Genomic DNA, 18,003 nt, shown 5'->3' on the forward strand with positions numbered 1-18,003 from the left:
CTCTTCGCCTGTCTTATCAATGTTTTACACTTAACTTGACAATAGAAAAGGAAATGTCAATCTGTATGCCGTTTCCCAATAAAGTTGGTTATTAATTTTAAATGTATTTTTGTGTTTTTTTAATTTTTGATTTTTTATATATATATATATATATCTAGCCGCATCAGCAAGCCTGTCGGCGTACTTTCTTATGATATTTCAAATGAAAGCCGCCCGGACTTCTAATCATTTGCGGCAGTCCTTGATATTCTTGATATTCTTTTGTTATATAGTGTATTCCTAAAATTTTTCATTAAATCATTAATAAATTCACTAATGTGCCGTATGCTTTTACAACACTGTTCACTCCTCATCAAGTATATTTTCTCAAAACGCAGTGTGTTGACAAAGTCAGATCTTGGTTCAATGATAGCTCAACAACCGGCCGAAGTTTCGCAGCTTATGCTGCTTCATCAGGAGCTTGAATTATAAAACTTTGTCAGAGCGGCATTTGACTCTATTGAAAAATGATAAACATGATAAACATAGTGATTTCAATGTTTAAAATTCAATGAATAAACCACTTATCTGGGATCAGCAGAGACTCAAACCTTCAAAACAGGACGACCTCGTCTCATGACATCTTGAAAAGAACAGAGACCATTTTGACCACAGATGCAGATATTTAAGTAAGAGCTAACCAATCAGGTACACATACGTCAGCATCAGAAATGGCGCCACTATCAAGTTAGTTCTAAACAGGATCTAGGCTTATGTGACGTCAGTATCAAGATAGCGTTCACAAAAATACATTAAGTTCTGTTTCTGAATTCAGACCCTTTGGGTGTAGAGTATCCAAATAGTGGATCCATCTTTGTTCGGCTTGCAAAAGCTGTTTGTTAAGGTCACCGCCGCGCCAGTGAGGGGAAATCTGCTCCAAAACGCAAACCTGTAAAACGTCAAAGCTATGTTTATAATTCAGACAATGTGATACAATAGGTGCAGTTTCACGTTGTGTGGCCAGACTTGAACGATGCTCAATGATGCGGGTCCGAAGTTGTCTGATCGTTTTGCCAACGTATGTCATGTTGCAAGGGCATTGAATTGTATAGATGACACCAGAGGATCTACATGTAGTTTTAATGGCAAAACGATCAGACAACTTCGGACCCGCATCATTGAGCATCGTTCAAGTCTGGCCACACAACGTGAAACTGCACCTATTGTATCACATTGTCTGAATTATAAACATAGCTTTGACGTTTTACAGGTTTGCGTTTTGGAGCAGATTTCCCCTCACTGGCGCGGCGGTGACCTTAACAAACAGCTTTTGCAAGCCGAACAAAGATGGATCCACTATTTGGATACTCTACACCCAAAGGGTCTGAATTCAGAAACAGAACTTAATGTATTTTTGTGAACGCTATCTTGATACTGACGTCACATAAGCCTAGATCCTGTTTAGAACTAACTTGATAGTGGCGCCATTTCTGATGCTGACGTATGTGTTCCTGATTGGTTAGCTCTTACTTAAATATCTGCATCTGTGGTCAAAATGGTCTCTGTTCTTTTCAAGATGTCATGAGACGAGGTCATCCTGTTTTGAAGGTTTGAGTCTCTGCTGATCCCAGATAAGTGGTTTATTCATTGAATTTTAAACATTGAAATCACTATGTTTATCATGTTTATCATTTTTCAATAGAGTCAAATGCCGCTCTGACAAAGTTTTATAATTCAAGCTCCTGATGAAGCAGCATAAGCTGCGAAACTTCGGCCGGTTGTTGAGCTATCATTGAACCAAGATCTGACTTTGTCAACACACTGCGTTTTGAGAAAATATACTTGATGAGGAGTGAACAGTGTTGTAAAAGCATACGGCACATTAGTGAATTTATTAATGATTTAATGAAAAATTTTAGGAATACACTATATAACAAAAGAATATCAAGAATATCAAGGACTGCCGCAAATGATTAGAAGTCCGGGCGGCTTTCATTTGAAATATCATAAGAAAGTACGCCGACAGGCTTGCTGATGCGGCTAGATATATATATATATATATATATAAAATCAAAAATTAAAAAAACACAAAAATACATTTAAAATTAATAACCAACTTTATTGGGAAACGGCATACAGATTGACATTTCCTTTTCTATTGTTGATTTGGCTTTTGTTGGAAATTATTTGCGTTCTTTTTGAGTCGTGTTACACTTAACTTGACAATGCTTATGTTTTATCCTATTTTCTTCAGATGGATCCTTCTTCCAATTTTTGAAGGATGTTTTTTTGGCTAAAATAGCCTCTTTCACCTCACCTTTTAACCATGGCGGTAATCATTTTGCCTTCCTTCCACCTTTCTTAATGCGTGGAATACATATGGACTGCACCGACACCTATGCATCTGGAAAGCAATGTTTTTCTCATGCTCTGTTTCCTTTGTCACCCTCTCAATTGTATTTTATTTTAAAAGATTTATATCCCATTTGATCCAACATAGCAGGTAACAACTATACATCTAACTATAATAAAGTGAAAAGTTGTCCCACATTCACATCACTGGCATGCACATGAGCAACTCTGCTCTTTGCCCCCTAAAAAGTTCCCCTCCCGTGCATCGCTGTGACTGGTGAATGAGATCCTCTCTTCTTTGCCCCCTGAAACATACCCGTCCCCTGTCTTGCTGTGAATGACAGTGAGAGGGAGGAGAGCAGTTCCAGGAATTGAGGTTGAGGAGAGCCTGCAGTACCAGCAGGCCCCCCTTCCACTAGTAAAGGAAAGGCAGAGACCTATGGTGGCACTGGAGAGGCCAGTATACTGTAGGGGACCCCCACCCCCACTGGCAGAGGACAAACAGACACCCATGGTGGCACTAGAGAGACCAGAGTGTCAGCGGGAACCCCATCCCCCATCAGTGGAGGAGAGACAGAGTACTGCGATGGTGATGGAGAGGCAGAATATTAGCAGAACCTGCACCCTTTGGCAGCAGAGGACAGAGAGAAACCAATGGTGGCATTGGAGAGGCCAACGTGACAGCAGGGCATCCAACGATTGCTGGTAGAGGACAGATAGACACCCACAGAGGTGCTTGTGTGATGGTGTAGCCTGCACTACTTTCCTGCAGAGGATGATCAGCAGCAGCAATGGAGAGACCAGATTGCCTGCAGGGACCCCTATCCCCTGCTAGTGGAAGGGACAGAGATCCATAGCTGCCGAAGAGAGAACCACCAGATATAGGGAGGGAAGAGGAAGGTGACAGGAAATTGTAAAGAAGTGGAGGTGACAGAAGTTAGGGGGAAAAGGAAAAGGGAGATGAGAACCTAGCCTGCACCTTCCTTGGATAGGCTTTAATATTAGTACATAATAAAAATGAGCTTATTTAAAACAAATTAAAAATCAATTGACATACAAGGGATAAATAATCTCTCTCACATACACTACTTAGTGAAAACTCTGCCATACCAGTTGCCTTCACCGATTTACCTCGTCATACCATTTGCATTATCTGAGTTGACCTGACACATGGTCAAAGTGCAGATTTTTTACTTATATTTGCTATCCAATACCATAGGCTTGTTTAAAAAACAAAAGTTTTCAGCTGTTTCCTGAACAGAAAGCATTCAATTGCTCATCTTATCCATAAATTCATTCCAGCAGTGAGGGCCTGCCACAAAAAATGTTCTTTCACATATTTCTTTCCATTTGATCTTAACGGAGAGATAGTGCCTTCAAAAGATTATGTCCAAATGATCTTAGAGCTCTGACAGGTTACGAAACGTTTAACAAGTAGTTGACACATAACAGAAATATCCTGACTCACAGCAAAATCAACTAAGGTAGCAAACTTAAATATGATTCTCCAAAATATAGTTGACTCTTCATCATAATCTTGGATGTTTCCATGTATATATATTGACACATCCGTTCATCCTCCTGGATTCTACTTAACTTGGTCACCTCCTATTGCAAATCCATTACCTGCTCCCTGAGGCAATCTGCTAGCCAGCATCTCTCACAACAAGTGTCATCCAATGGCTGACACTAATTTATTGTACTATACAGAACACAGTGCCGAAAGACAATAGAAACTTCCTGAGTACGAGGATTAGCTTCAGCAGGTAGGTACCGGAACAGGAAGAAGGCATGCAGGAAGACGGAGCAACACGCACTACATAGCAAGGCAGAGGACCTGTTGCTGAGGCACTGGCTACATGATGGAGGTTTATATACCCCATTGTGCTGATGTTATTTAGAGGCACCATGGCTATGGTTCTCACTGCAGGGTCTTCTTAGGTTGATGTGCACATAGAGAGGAGGAGATGAATGGCATTATCCATGCCAGGTGGAGCACCAGTGCCAGCCACAAGCATTGGGGTAAGCGCCAGCCAGTCACAGTGGGGAACCGCAGTCGGCACAACGTTACCAAAAAATGTGCGGTTTTCCAAACAATTGCCATTATTGTTTAATAGTGAGGTGAAAGAGGCAACTAAAGTCACAAGGGCATTTTTGAAAAAATGGAAAGCAGACCCAAATGAGGAAAGTCGGGAAGAGCATAAGCCACTGGCAAATTAGATGTCAAAAAGTAATTAAGTAGACTAAACTTTGAAAAGAAGCTTGCCAAAGTGGTAAAAACTAATAAAAGCTTTTTTGCGTACATTTGAGGTAAAAAAAATCTCTGAAGGTGTCAGTTGGGCTGCCAGATGTTCAAGTATTATTAAAAAAGATAGCAGAAAACCTACTGTAAATGAAATCTTTGCCTCTGCCTTTACTGAGGAGAATATTGGGGTAATACACCAGAAACATTTTGTGATGCTGATGACACAGACTGACTAAACTAAATCAGATGGTATTCATCTCAGCTTATCTAAAAAGCTCACACATGAAATTGCAGAACTTTTTCTGGGGATCTGCAACCTATCATTTAAAATCACCACAGGGTGGCCAATGTGGCGAAAATTTTTAAAAAGGGTTCCAGCGATAATCCGGGAAGCTGTAAACCGGTGAGTCTGATGTCATTGCTGGCCAAAATGGTAGAAGCTATCCTTAAAAACAAAATTACTGATCATGCAGATAGACATGGTTTAAAGGCGGAGAGTCAACATGGCTTTTGCGAAGAGAAGTCTTGCTTTACCAATTTACTAGATTTTTGGAAGGTGTAAATAAATATGCAGATAAAGATGAGCCCATAGATTTAGTGTATTTACATTTTAGGAAGGCATCTAACAAAGTCCCTCCTGAGAGACCCCTCAGGAAATTGGGAGGCCATGGAGTAGGAGGCAGTGTCCTGTTGTGGATTGGTAACTGGATAAAAGATAGGAAAGAAAGGATAGGACTAAATGGTCAGTTTTCACATGGAGAAAGATGGTTAGTGGAGTACCCCATGGGTCTACACTGGAACCTGTGCTATTTAGCAAATTCAAAAATGATCTGGAAAAGGGAACAAGGAGTAAGGTGTCTAGATTTGCAGATGATACAAAATTGTTTTGAGTCAAACAGCAGTGGATTATGAGTAATTCCAGAAAGACCTTGTGGGACTAGAAGACTGGGCAACTGAATGGTAGATGCAATTTATATGTGGATAAATGCAAAGTAATGCACTGGGATAAATAATCCAAAATACAGGTACATGATGCTGGGTTCCACGTTGGAAGTCACCACACAGGAAAAGGACCTCGGAGTCCTTGGGGACAATGCCTTGAAATCTTCAGCTCTGTGTGCGGCAGCGGTCAGCAAGGCAAACAGAATGTTAGGAATTATTTGGAAAGGAATAGAGAATAAAACTGAGAATATCATAATGCCCTGGTATAGATCCGTGGTGCGATTGCACCTTAAATATTGTGTGCACTGCTGATCACTCAAGACATAATGGACAGAAAAGTTACAGAGAAGTACAACAAAAATAAAGGGGGATGGAAAAGCTCCTTTGTGGAGAAGCTAAATAGATTAGGACTCTTTAGCTTGGAGAAGAAATGAGTGAGAATAGATCGGATTGAGATTTATAAAATCATGAGTGGGGTGGAAGGGCTAAATAGAGAACAGTTATTTACCTTTTCAGCAACACAAGGATTAGGGGATTCTCCATGAAACCAGCAACTGGAAGATTTAAAACAAATTTTAGGATGAATTGTTTCACTCAGTGCATGATCAAGCTATGGAATCTGTTGCCAGCGGATGTGGTCAAGGCAAGTGACATAGTGGGGTACAAAAGAGGGTTGGACAAGATGTTGAAGAAAATATTCCTAAACGGTTTTTAACCAGGTAGACTTAGGAAAGCCAGTGCTTATCCCTGGAAGTGAAATAGAACTATTTGGGATCAGCTGAGTATTCTGACCCGGACTGGCCACTGTTGGAGAAAGGATACAGGGCTGATGAAACTTTGCCTGATCCAGTCTGGCACATCCGATGTTAAGATCTTCTTTTTTGGAGCACAATACAAGTAACATTATTCTTTTATCACCTTCCCTTTTTTGAAGATTTTGTAAACTGTTCTTTTTACCCTGGTTTCCCCTATTTTTAGCCAACTTTCCAAAGGCAAAAAGGTTTATGAACTTGTCATGCCAGTGTGTGTGCGCATCTGCTCTCCTCCTCCCATCTAATATGTTTACCTTCCTATGCCACAGCAAACTACGTGCATGGCAAGGAGTCCAAAAGAATCCTGGCGGGGTATTATTTTTTTTGGATCCACATATGTGCATGTATTCCAGGAGACAAGGGTTCAAATCCCCCTGTTGCTCCTTGTGATCTTTACCCTCCGTTGCCTCAGGTACAAAATTAGTGTAAGCCCTGTGGGGATAGGGAAATGCCTCTAGTACCTGAATGTAATCCGCTCTGATGTACACTTTGACGTGCCGAAAAGTGGAATATGAAAATATAAATAAATAAATAGGGCACATTCTGGTGGATCTTCTTGTAATGATTCCCTCCCTCTTCCAGCCCGGCGAGTGCAGCAGTCCATTTAGCCAAGGACCATAGATGGCATTCTCCTTTTGGAACTTGGTACATGTAGGGTTGCCAACTGGCTCTAGATTTTCAGGACAGGTCGATCCAGTCCTGGTTTTAACCCATTGCATGCTGGGACATATTCTGATTTCCCTATTACATTCCCTAAGAAAAGCAAGACTATAAGTATCTGAATGCAGGGGAGTAAAACCAGGACTGGATCAACCTGTCCTGAAAATCTGGAGACAGTTGGCAACCCTAGGTACATGCCCATCCTGAGCCTGAAATGATTGCTGCATGTTGTCAATAGGTCCTCTCTGGCTGAGTGTGGTACCGAGTGGTCAGGAGGTAACCAGTGAGCAGTCTTCAGGATGGATGCTGGCAAGATCTTTTGGAAATCTGTTTTTATTTGTAGAATTTAATAGAAAAAAGTCTTTCCTACTCTATGCAGCTTCACGAAACACATGTAACAATTTAACTTACATTCAGTGGGTCTCTCTCTCTCTCTCTCGGCTTCCTTCTTTCTCCCAGGACCCCTCTAATCCCTCTGGACCCTAGTTTCTTATCCCAGTCTGCAGGGATCTGCCCTAGCCAGAATCCCATGCTGGTTTGGGATTTAAGGAGGACCGGTACAGATAGCTGTGGCTGGTTCTTTAAGGTGTTCTGAGAGAGTTTCTTATACACTCCCTGACACTGAGGTCATTCTGGGAATGTGCTGATCCGTGATGGCTGTATGTTATTTTTATTTTTAGTATTTTTATGTTTTTCACTTTGATTTGGTTTTAGATGTTATACATTATCTATATTATTGTTGTTCATCGCAATGGGTGATTTCCATTGATGCTGGGGATACAGTAGAAAAGTTAAATAGTGTCCCTCTTGCATAATGACTAGGACTTCCTCCCTCCCTCCCTGAAGGATTCCTAGCAGCCACTGATGCACATAACACTGCCACTGGGCCATCAGTCTGGCATTCCCTTTTGAACATTTTCATGCAGTCCTGGCAATGTAAAGTGGCTGCTCTGATGCTTTTGGATTATGAATATCCAAAGTATAACAGAATCCTGTTGAGATCTGAGAGCACTATATACATGAGACTCCTATTGCTGTCATTATCTAAGATCCTGTAACTATATGGGTAACATAGCATTGTTGGCAGAAAAAGACCAAATGGTCCACCCAGTCTGCCCAGCAAGTTTCTTATGGTAGTAACTGCCACTCCTTGCAGGTTACACCCAAGCCTTATGTTAAGGACAAAAATACTTACAATGAAAACCAAGAAACTGTCAAATACATAACAAAATAACTGATAGCAACATTTTTACGTGGTGAGAAGACTTCCTGATAATTCAGACAATGCTGCTTCAACGTGCTGTGCTTTTGGACTTGGCCGTTGAAGCAGTCCTGCACTTTTTCCCTAACGCCTGTGTATCAGTACCCTAGATCGTAAAAGTCAGAGCCCAGTGTGACCGTAAATGTCAGGGCCCAGTGTTTGAAGTCATCTGAATCCAATTCCCCCCCCCCCCCCCAGCATGAAAGCAGAGGGAGAGGTTGCAGTTGTATCAAAAGCATCAAGGAATGGACAGTAACACTCAAACTAGTGCATGAGTGTACATTTGTGAGCGTGCGTTGGCCCACACCCAGGGACGCGGTTATTTTATAATTTGTGCATGTATATGCGCATGTATTATAAAATAGCCTGACCGAGCACACATGTGCTTCTATTGCGTTAAGCTGGAGGATTTTAAAAGTGGCGCGCACCAGCGCCATTGCCAGTTAAATTAGTTAGTCCTCAGTTCGTCCAGTTAAGGGATAGGTCCTCCAAACCCAACTAGCCCCGACCCTTAAAACGCCGCAGATCTGCCTATTTTTATTTATCTTATAACTTACACCTCCTCTAAAGCAGAAGTAAACTTACACGGCAGGAGATCTGGGTGCTCGTCCAGGTACGTAAGTATTTATGTGCAGATCTCTGGTTCACGCCCTGAAATGCCCAGGCTCCACCCAAGCCAGGCCCATTCCCCGCCCCTTTTTGAAAACTTTGGAAATGTGCATGCGGCGGGACATACCATATATCTGGGCGGCTTTTTAAATCTGCTTGTCATATGTAAGCTCAACTTATTCACTCATACCCTAATTAAAGCGCACTGGGCTTTTAAAAATTCACTAATTCTTTATGGGTAGTAATCCCCCATACTTTCTGTTAAGGGTACTAACTGTCGCTCCGTGCAGGTTGCCCCCATGTACTTTTCTTCATTATCATCCTCAAGCCTTTAGGGATCCATAATGTTTATCCTTTGCACTTATGAATTCGTTTACTGTTTTTTGTCCTCACTATCTCTTCCAGAAGGGCATTCCAGGCATCCACCATCCTTTCTGTGGAAAAATATTTCCTTATGTTGGTTCTGAGTCTTCTGCCTTGGAGTTTCATTTCATGGCCCCTAGTTCTACTATTTCCTTTCCAACAGAAGAGGTTTGATGATTGTGCATCATTAAAACCTTTCAGGTATCTGAAGGTCTGTATCCTATCTCCCCAGCACCTCCTCTCTTCCACAGTGTACATATTCAAATCCTTCAGCCTCTCCTCATAAGTCTTCTGATACAGACCCCACAACATTTTAGTTGCCCTTCTCTGAACGCCTCCATCTTGTCTCTATCCTTTTTGAGATACAGGCTCCAATAGTAAACACAGTACTCCAAGTGAGGCCTCACCAAGGACTTGTACAAAGGCATCACCACCTCCTTTTTCTTACTGGTTATTCCTCTCAGTGCAGCCCAGCATTAACTATCGCCTTTTCCCATTGCATCACCACCTTCAGATCGTCAGACACTAACACCTCAAGGTCCTGATCCATCATATTAATCAATCACCCCCCTTCACATTTGGATTGCCGCACCCCAGATGCAGGACTCTGCACTTCTTGGCATTGAATCTCAGCTGCCAAATCCTTAACCAGTCTTCAAGCTTTCTTAAAACACTTTTCATTCTTTTTACAATGTCAGGTGTGTCCATTCTGTTGCAGATCTTAGTAACATCAGCAAATAGAGAAACTTTACCTTCTATCCCTTCTGCAATGTCACTCACAAAGATATTGAACAGAACCTGTCCCAAAATCAATCCCTGTGGCACTCCACACACCATTCCCTTTTCAGTGTAGGTTCCATTTACCATTACATGCTGTCTCCTATCAGTCAATCAGTTTGCAGTCCACGCCTTCACCTTGACACCTGGGGAGGATTGGCCTATCGGGGGATTTGGCATCCCCCGGTGGGCCGGTCACGCTAGTCACGTGGTCTGACAAGTGCAGCCGTGTCAGAGCCACGCTCGGCAGACCACATGGTATCTCCTGGGCCGGCCTGGGCAGCGAATCCCCGGGCCAGTCTTGATTGGGAATCCGCCGCTGTTGACACCCACTCCCAGGCTTCTCATTTTGTTCACTAGTCTCCTATGTGGAACAGTATCAAAAGCTCTGCTAAAATCCAAGTAAATCTTATCTAGCACCATCCCTCAATCCAATTCTCTAATCACCCAATTGAAAAAATCAATCAGATTAGTCTGATAGGACCTTCCTCTGGTGAATCCATGTTGCCTTGCATTCAGCAACCCACAGAATTGTAGATAATTCACTATCTTTTCCTTCAGCAGAGTCTCAATTAATTTTCCCAGCACCAAGGTGAGGCTAACTGTCTTGTAGTTTTCAGCCTCCTCTCTGCTCCCACTCTTGTAAAGCAGGACTACAACCACTCTTCTGTAATCCACAACACCAGTCCCATTTCCTGGAATCTATTGAACAGGTCCTTCAGCGGCCCCACCAGCACATCTCTGAGCTCCCTCAGTATCTTGGGGGGTACTTCATCCGGCTCCATGTCCTTGTCCACTTTGTTTTCCTAGTGCTTCCCATATGTTCTCTTCTGTAAACAGAGTTTCCACCCCATCTTTGGTCTTGTCAACCAGCAATGGTCCTTCCCCAGGGTTTTCATTAGTGAACACTGAACTGAAGTATTTGTTTAATATTTCAGCCATTTCTTCATTTCTCTTCACACAGTGCTCCTCGTCACCTTTCAATTTCACTATAGCACTTTAGGCCTTCCTCCTTTCTCTGATGTATCTGAAAAATGTTTTGTCTCCTCGCTTTACCTCTTTGGTCATCCTTTCTTCCACTTGACCTTTTGCTTTCCTTATTTCTTTCTTCATCTCCCTCAGTTTTAACAAATATTCTTCCAGGTGTTCCTTTTTTTGGGACCCTTTATATTTCCTAAATGCTGTTCTTTTTGCCTTTATTTTTTCAGCCACCTCCTTAGAGAACCAGATTAGTTTCTTTTTCCTCTTGCTCTAGTTTACTTTCCTAACATATAGATTTGTTGCTCTTGTAATAGCTCCTTTTAGTTTGGTCCACTGTTGTTCCATCTCACCCATTTTCTCCCAGTCTTCTAGTTCTTCCTCCATTTTGACAAAGTCTGTGTTTCTGAAATTCAAACCTCAGGTCTGCATGTGACTTCTCTGTATCCTATACGTATTCTTATAGGGATATAAGCAGCACCGGTCAAAGGTATTAGGCACCCTAGGCGAGCTTTCAGTCTTGTGCCTCCCCTCCCCTCCCCCCCCCATCCCAACCTCAACCTCCTTCCTCACAGCTCACCACACATACACACACAAAGAATTATGCATTTTTACAGATTTTCATGGAAAAAGACATTCAAAGTATAGTTTTCTGAGTTAAAAATAATACATACTATATCTATATTATATTTACATGCATTGCTGTATGCCAACCAGAAAACGCTGCTTAAAGGCCTAAAAGATGCTTAAAACCTTTATGGTCTATTATAACACATGGTGGATGTGGATTTGGCACTCAAAGCCGTGAGTAAAGAGAATTACAATTACAATATAGTAAACCTCCCTTTCCAGAATAGCACTAACTGTCAGCATTCAAACAGTAATAACCTTACCTTTTAAAAGTTAACACTGCATATATTACACCAGGCCAGGCCCGGATTTAGGTTTAGGCAATATACTCCCTGCATTGCTTTCACTTCATCTTCAGGTACCACAACAGAGGTAAGGAGGAAGGGGGAAAGGGATTTTAGCAGGAGGTATTCTCCCCACCCCACTGCATCCCACCACCTGCAGGAAGGAGGGGGAGCATCCCCCCCCCCCCTGAAACTAACTATGGGTGCATGTTGCCTTAATCCTGCCCTACACCAGGCTCTTTTACACCACTACACCTCCTATTAGGAAAATAGAATGTCAGGCTGCTATAGATCCCTACAGAGAAGCTACATACTAGCAAAATACCTCACTTCAGTCACATATGCGGAATACAGACAGACCCTAAAGTAAAAATAAACATCTGCAGCCAAAAACTGAAATGGAAACCGCATGAAGCCAGACTCTGTATGTAGTGCAACAATGGAAAAACAGAAATATTGCCAATCCTCATAAAATATCAAACAAAATCAAGAAATATAAATCAATAATAGTAAAACCAATATTTTGAAAAATAATATTTCAAAAGAGCTAACAAATCTAATAATGTAATAATTAAAATGTATTAAAAAATACTCCAAACACAAAAACAAAAATCGCAAAACATTACACACATCAAATACCCAATGATTAAAATTAACAAGGATATGGCCGCAACTGGACTCTTGTCGCTGGGTCCTCGTTGAGAGGGCCCACGAGAATTTCTGTTTTGCATTACCTGGGACTTTGGTGCTGAGACCCGAGGACTTCCCCTAACCTCCAGGTTAGAGAGGCGGTGACGTCGACACTCGAGGGAGGAGCCGGAGAGGTACAAAGATCCGCCTATTCCGGCGCGATGCCGCCACAGCCGGACTCTTGCCGCTGGGTCCTCGTTGAGAGGGCCCGCGAGTATTTCTTTTTTGCATTACCTGGGACTTTGGCGCTGAGACCCGAGGACTTCCCCTAACCTCCAGGTTAGAGAGGAGGTGACTTCAACACGAGGGAGGAGCCGGAGAGGTACAAATATCCGCCTATTCCGGCGTGGTGACGCCGGCGCGACGGCTAAGCCGCGCACGGCCAAGGGGCGTGTGGCTTTGCCCGGCTTAGCCCGGGTTGGAACGGAATTTCTGCCGGCTGCGACCAAGAAGAACGCTATTAAGCTAAGTACTGTTAATAGTCTAACCTGGGAATAATCCGTCTGGGCTACCTTGGAGAATCAGACTGTTAAGTGAATTCGCTATGCCTCATACAAAGAGGAAAGCGAAATTAAGGGAAACCTCATTAACATCTACACCAAACAAGATGACTCAACCTAGTATTAAGGATTGTTTTCAGGGCCTATCCACACCAGCACCGGATGGGGCCGCTGTAAGTGTAACTCAGGAGCAAGAGAAGAGCTTACAGGCCATAGAAACATCTTTGACGCCCGGTGCCCCAGAGAAACCGGTCCCTCCTTTCAAAAGGGTGACAGATGTTTCCGAAGGCATGGGAGAACATTCTTATGCTGAATCGAAGGACTGTTCCTTATCAATAATTGAAGGGGAGAATGGGACATTAAATCAGTTAAAAGGGGAAGTACAACAGGATAGACTTAAAGAAGTGCCTATTATAGTACCAACAAAATTTTCCATGGAAGAATTGGGTGTAATGATGGTTAATGTCCAAAAATCCATAAATAAGTCCAGGAAGCCTTGAAAAATAATACCTTTATAGAGGAAAAAGTAGTTAATTTAGAAAAGAAGGTAAATTCTTCAGATATTCAAATGGGAGAAATTCAGAAAGTTCAATCTAACTTAATAAAATCTATGGTAGAAACTGAAGCCAAGATTGAGTACTTAGAAAATCAGAACAGGAAATTCAACCTGAGAGTGTTGAATTTTCCTAAAACACATCTTGCTTCACCAGGAGATTTATTTAATAGTTATTTAAAGAATATTTTGAAATATTCTGATAATTCTATTCCTATTCTATCAAAAATGTATTACCTCCAACAATTACAAGAAGAGAAAGAAAAAGATCAACAGATTCAAGAGAATCTAAATTTAACTGACTTCCTGGAAAAGTCTTTTGAGGCACGAATTGATAGCAGAGCAACGTTACTGGTCCAATTTACATCTCTCATTGAGAGGGATGCAGTATTAAAACAACATTTTAAATATCAGAAAAAAGAATTCTATGGATTTCCGATAAGAATCTTTCCAGACGTTGCTCGAGTGACTCAATGTAGGCGAAAAACTTTTATTTCTTTAAGAAAAGAAGTATTAGATAGAGGGGCACAATTTACCCTAAAATACCCATGTAGATGTATTATAAAGTATAGAGATAATAGGTATATCTTTAATAACCCTGACCAACTTAGGAATCATTTAGATAAGTACCCTTAAATACTGCTTTAATTGGGGAAGAAAATGTTTAATGTGGAAAAGGGGACTAGAGAAGTAGTGATAAATTGTTTTCCTGTTAGTTGCTCCAGTTTAACTTGGCTAGTGGGTTCTTAAATTACCTATAGATTTCCTATGTAAATGGAGGCTATGTGATACCAATAATGTAAGTTGTTTTCCTTTCTGGATTATGTGAAATCACAGTTATCCATAATGTTTGTATTTTAAAATTTGAAAATGCAATAAAAATAAAATTAAAAAAAAAAAATTAACAAGGATATAAATCCACCAGCTCTCCATAGCTGAGAGCTTTGATTTCCAGATGCTCTGAGATTGTTGTGGATTTACTGGTAGGGTGGGATACACACATGTTCTCTCCATACACAGGCTGTCCCACACATATGCTCTCTCTCTCACACATACACACTAATTCCCTCACACAGGCTCCCTCTCACACACACACACCCTCACTCCCTCAAAAAGCCTGCCTCTTTCTCTCAAGAACATACTCACTCCCTAACACAGGCTCCCTCTTACCTCAAATTCACCTTCACTAGCTCCCACAAGCTCTCTCTCTCTCTCTCTCACTAACACACACACTCAGATTCCTTCTCTCATTCACTCTCTCACACAGGCTCCCTCTCTCTCTCTTATACACACCCTCACTCGCTCCCACAAGCTCTTTCACTCGGTTTCCTCCTCTCAATCAAAGTCATCCTCACTCCCTCACACAGGATCCCTCTCTCTCTCACACATACCCTCACTTACTCATAGGCACCAATTCTCTCTCACACACACACTTACTCCCACAAACAGGCTACTTCTCTCTCTTGCACCCGCACTCACTCCCACAAGTACCCTCTCACACACAGATGCTCAGGTTATGCCTCTCACTCAAATGCACACCCTCACTCCCTCACATAGCATCCCTCTATCACATACACCCTCAGTCCCTCTCACAAGCTCAATCTCTCTCTCACACACACACATACACACACACACACACAGGCTCAGCTTCCTCCTCTCACTCAAACACATCCTCACACAGAGTCTTTCTCTCTCTCACTCATACCCTCACTGCTCACAAGTGTCCTCTCTCTCTCTCTCTCTCTCACACACACACACACACACACATATATACACTCGTATTCACACATTCAGGCTTCTTCTCTCTTAAACACACATACACCACACTAATTCTCACTCACACTCACATATGAATGAAGTCTCTCTTGCTCTCCCACTCCAGGCTTCTCTAATCTACATCTTCGGCTATGGGTGAGCTCCACTCGCAGCCCTGCTGCCTAGGTCTGTCTCCCTGCTTCTTCAGCTGCAGGCAGGATGGACACCTGCAGCTCTCTCATGCTTCAAGTATTCCTCTGCGGTTTGGTCATGGGTGGATGGATTCTGCCTGTGGCCCCACTGCCTGGGCCTTTCTTCCTATATTCAGCTACAGGCCAGGAGCTTCCCTGAGGCTTCATTCGCCGGGCCACAAGATTGTGCTGGTGTTTTTAGTGCCCCCTAAGGGTTGGCACTCTGGGCAACCACCTAGTTTGCCTAATGGATGAATTGGCCCTGGATATAAGGAGAGTATCAAACTCTAGTCCAGGGGTTCTCAAACCAGTCATTGAAACACACCTAACCAACCAGGTTTTCAGGATATTCACAATAAAATGCATTTGATAGATTTTCATGCACTGCCTCTTACATATTCATTGTGGATATCCTGAAAACCTGAATGGCTAGCTGCGTCCTGAGGATGCAGTTGAGAACCACTACACAAGACCACTTGTACAGGAGAATGTATATCCCTGACCTGAACTTTGTTATCATCAACTCCTAAAACTAGTTTCCATACAAGTCAGTCGAAGGAGGCTCTCAGTAATACAGCACTAGGTTGTCACAATATAAGTTCATATAATACTTGTGGATAGAGCATTTCCCCTCTGGAAGTTCACACATTTTGTACCAGAGCTTCCTCCATTGCTTCATCTGACTCATATTAATTTCCCCAGCCTGGAGAGACATGGAATGACCTCTGCTTCAATTACACCTGTACAAATCAGTCCACGGTACCCTTTATTTCCATCTGTGAAACCCCGTCTGTTGTCGAATGCCTGATGGAAGGACAGGTGCCCATAACCCAGCAGGACCCAAACAATCCGTGCTGCCAAGAAACCGTGTGCGGTAAGCTGGCTTTATAAAGAAATCACAAAGAGGGCAGTTACATACGGGTTTTCTGTGTTTTGTTCCTGCAGTTTACTGCATTTCTTGTACTGTAATCATTATGATATGTTTCATGCTACAGAAAACGATATTGTCTGTGGGCGTGAGAGAAACTGAGGGACTAAACAGAGCATTCAAGTATTTAAAAGCTTTCTGCAATGGACAAAGACAGAGAAGCCCTTTTGTAAATTACAGCGTCAGAGGGGAACTCGCTGACAGTCAGTCGGCCTGGAATAGTGCAGAGTTCTCCACACTTTCAGGCATCAGAGTCTATGACCTAACCTGTCTAAAGAATGTTGCTCAGATAGCTTCTTATCATAAGGGGCAGGCTGAGCTGATTCTGGTTTAATCATTTTCTATCTATGAACATCCAATTCCTGTAAGAACCGCAAGACCTCGTCCATAGATGCAATCGAGAAGAGCAGGTCAGCCCGGCCCTTATGGAATGAGCACGTGGTCACCTTGATCAAGAGTGTTCTCTCATTCTCTGCCTACAGGGGGAATATCATCTCTGGTATTATTCTCTGCCTATTGGGGATATTATGTCTGATTTTAACCTTTACTCACTTAGCTGTTTTATGTTGTATTTGATTGATTGAATTGTTGTACTTTTATGATTTGTATCTGTTATATTGTTTTGTTTTGTTATGCAATGAATATACAGTTTTATATGTCTGTTTTTGTTGTACACCACCCCGAGCTTATTAGATGGGCAGTATAAAATATAAGGTACATAAGTAAATAAAGAGAGAAAGAACAAATGTTATTCTTCAAAAATTAACTCAGTAACAACATAAAAGGGTTCAATTAAAGTAACATTTGTTTTTACATTTGAATTTTATCCAGCAAAATTAAAAACATTCCATGTGTCATGTGAGTTAGAACTGTCAGAGAGGCCTTCTTATTTTAGGCATTCTCACTGTTAATTTTAAAGGCTGTATTTTAACTGACTCACACTATGGAGCCCCACTGCACCTGTCACCCAATCGGAGCCTGCACTGGCTGAGCCTGCTCCTCCCAACCCCAGGGTGAGGGCGTTTCCTTTCCTTAATGCTTCCATAGTTTAACCCTTTTGGAAATTAAGGAAATGAGACAAAGGAGCAATTATAGATATGTAAAATGGAGGTGAACTTGAAAAAATTGATAGAGGTGTGAGTAATATTTCCTGTAGCACAAGTTGTATGTTTGTGCTAATCATGGCAGATGAAAATGTGATATTGTATGGGTAGCCAACTCTGATCCTCAACAGCCACAAGCAGGTCTGGTTTTCAGGATATCCATATATGATTGAGCTAGATTTACGTTCACTGATTCCATTGTATGCTGACTGCAACACGAGTGTGCCTTTTCTATGGCTGCACCATCCTTTTGGAATATTCTTCCTAAGGAGCTTAGGGCATTTGAGTGTCCTAAACAATTTAAGGTCCTTTAACAAATTTATGTATTTAATTAAATACGCTTTTCCTTGATGTAAATACTAATTTAAGCTTGTTTTACCAACTTTAGATC

At 41.9% G+C, this 18,003-nt stretch overlaps 1 protein-coding gene across 1 annotated transcript in view; it reads left to right on the forward strand.

The window, feature by feature from the left end:
• LOC115079493 (kielin/chordin-like protein) overlaps positions 1 to 18,003 on the forward strand; it is a 189,244-nt gene that overhangs the window by 108,479 nt on the left and 62,762 nt on the right. Inside the window, exon 31 of the mRNA XM_029583118.1 lies at positions 16,284 to 16,455. Coding sequence (XP_029438978.1) covers positions 16,284 to 16,455 — 172 coding nt within the window. The remainder of the gene's footprint in view (positions 1 to 16,283; positions 16,456 to 18,003) is intronic.

The sequence above is a fragment of the Rhinatrema bivittatum genome, chromosome 17 (genome assembly GCF_901001135.1).
Source record: "Rhinatrema bivittatum chromosome 17, aRhiBiv1.1, whole genome shotgun sequence".
Taxonomy (NCBI): Eukaryota; Metazoa; Chordata; class Amphibia; order Gymnophiona; family Rhinatrematidae; genus Rhinatrema; species Rhinatrema bivittatum.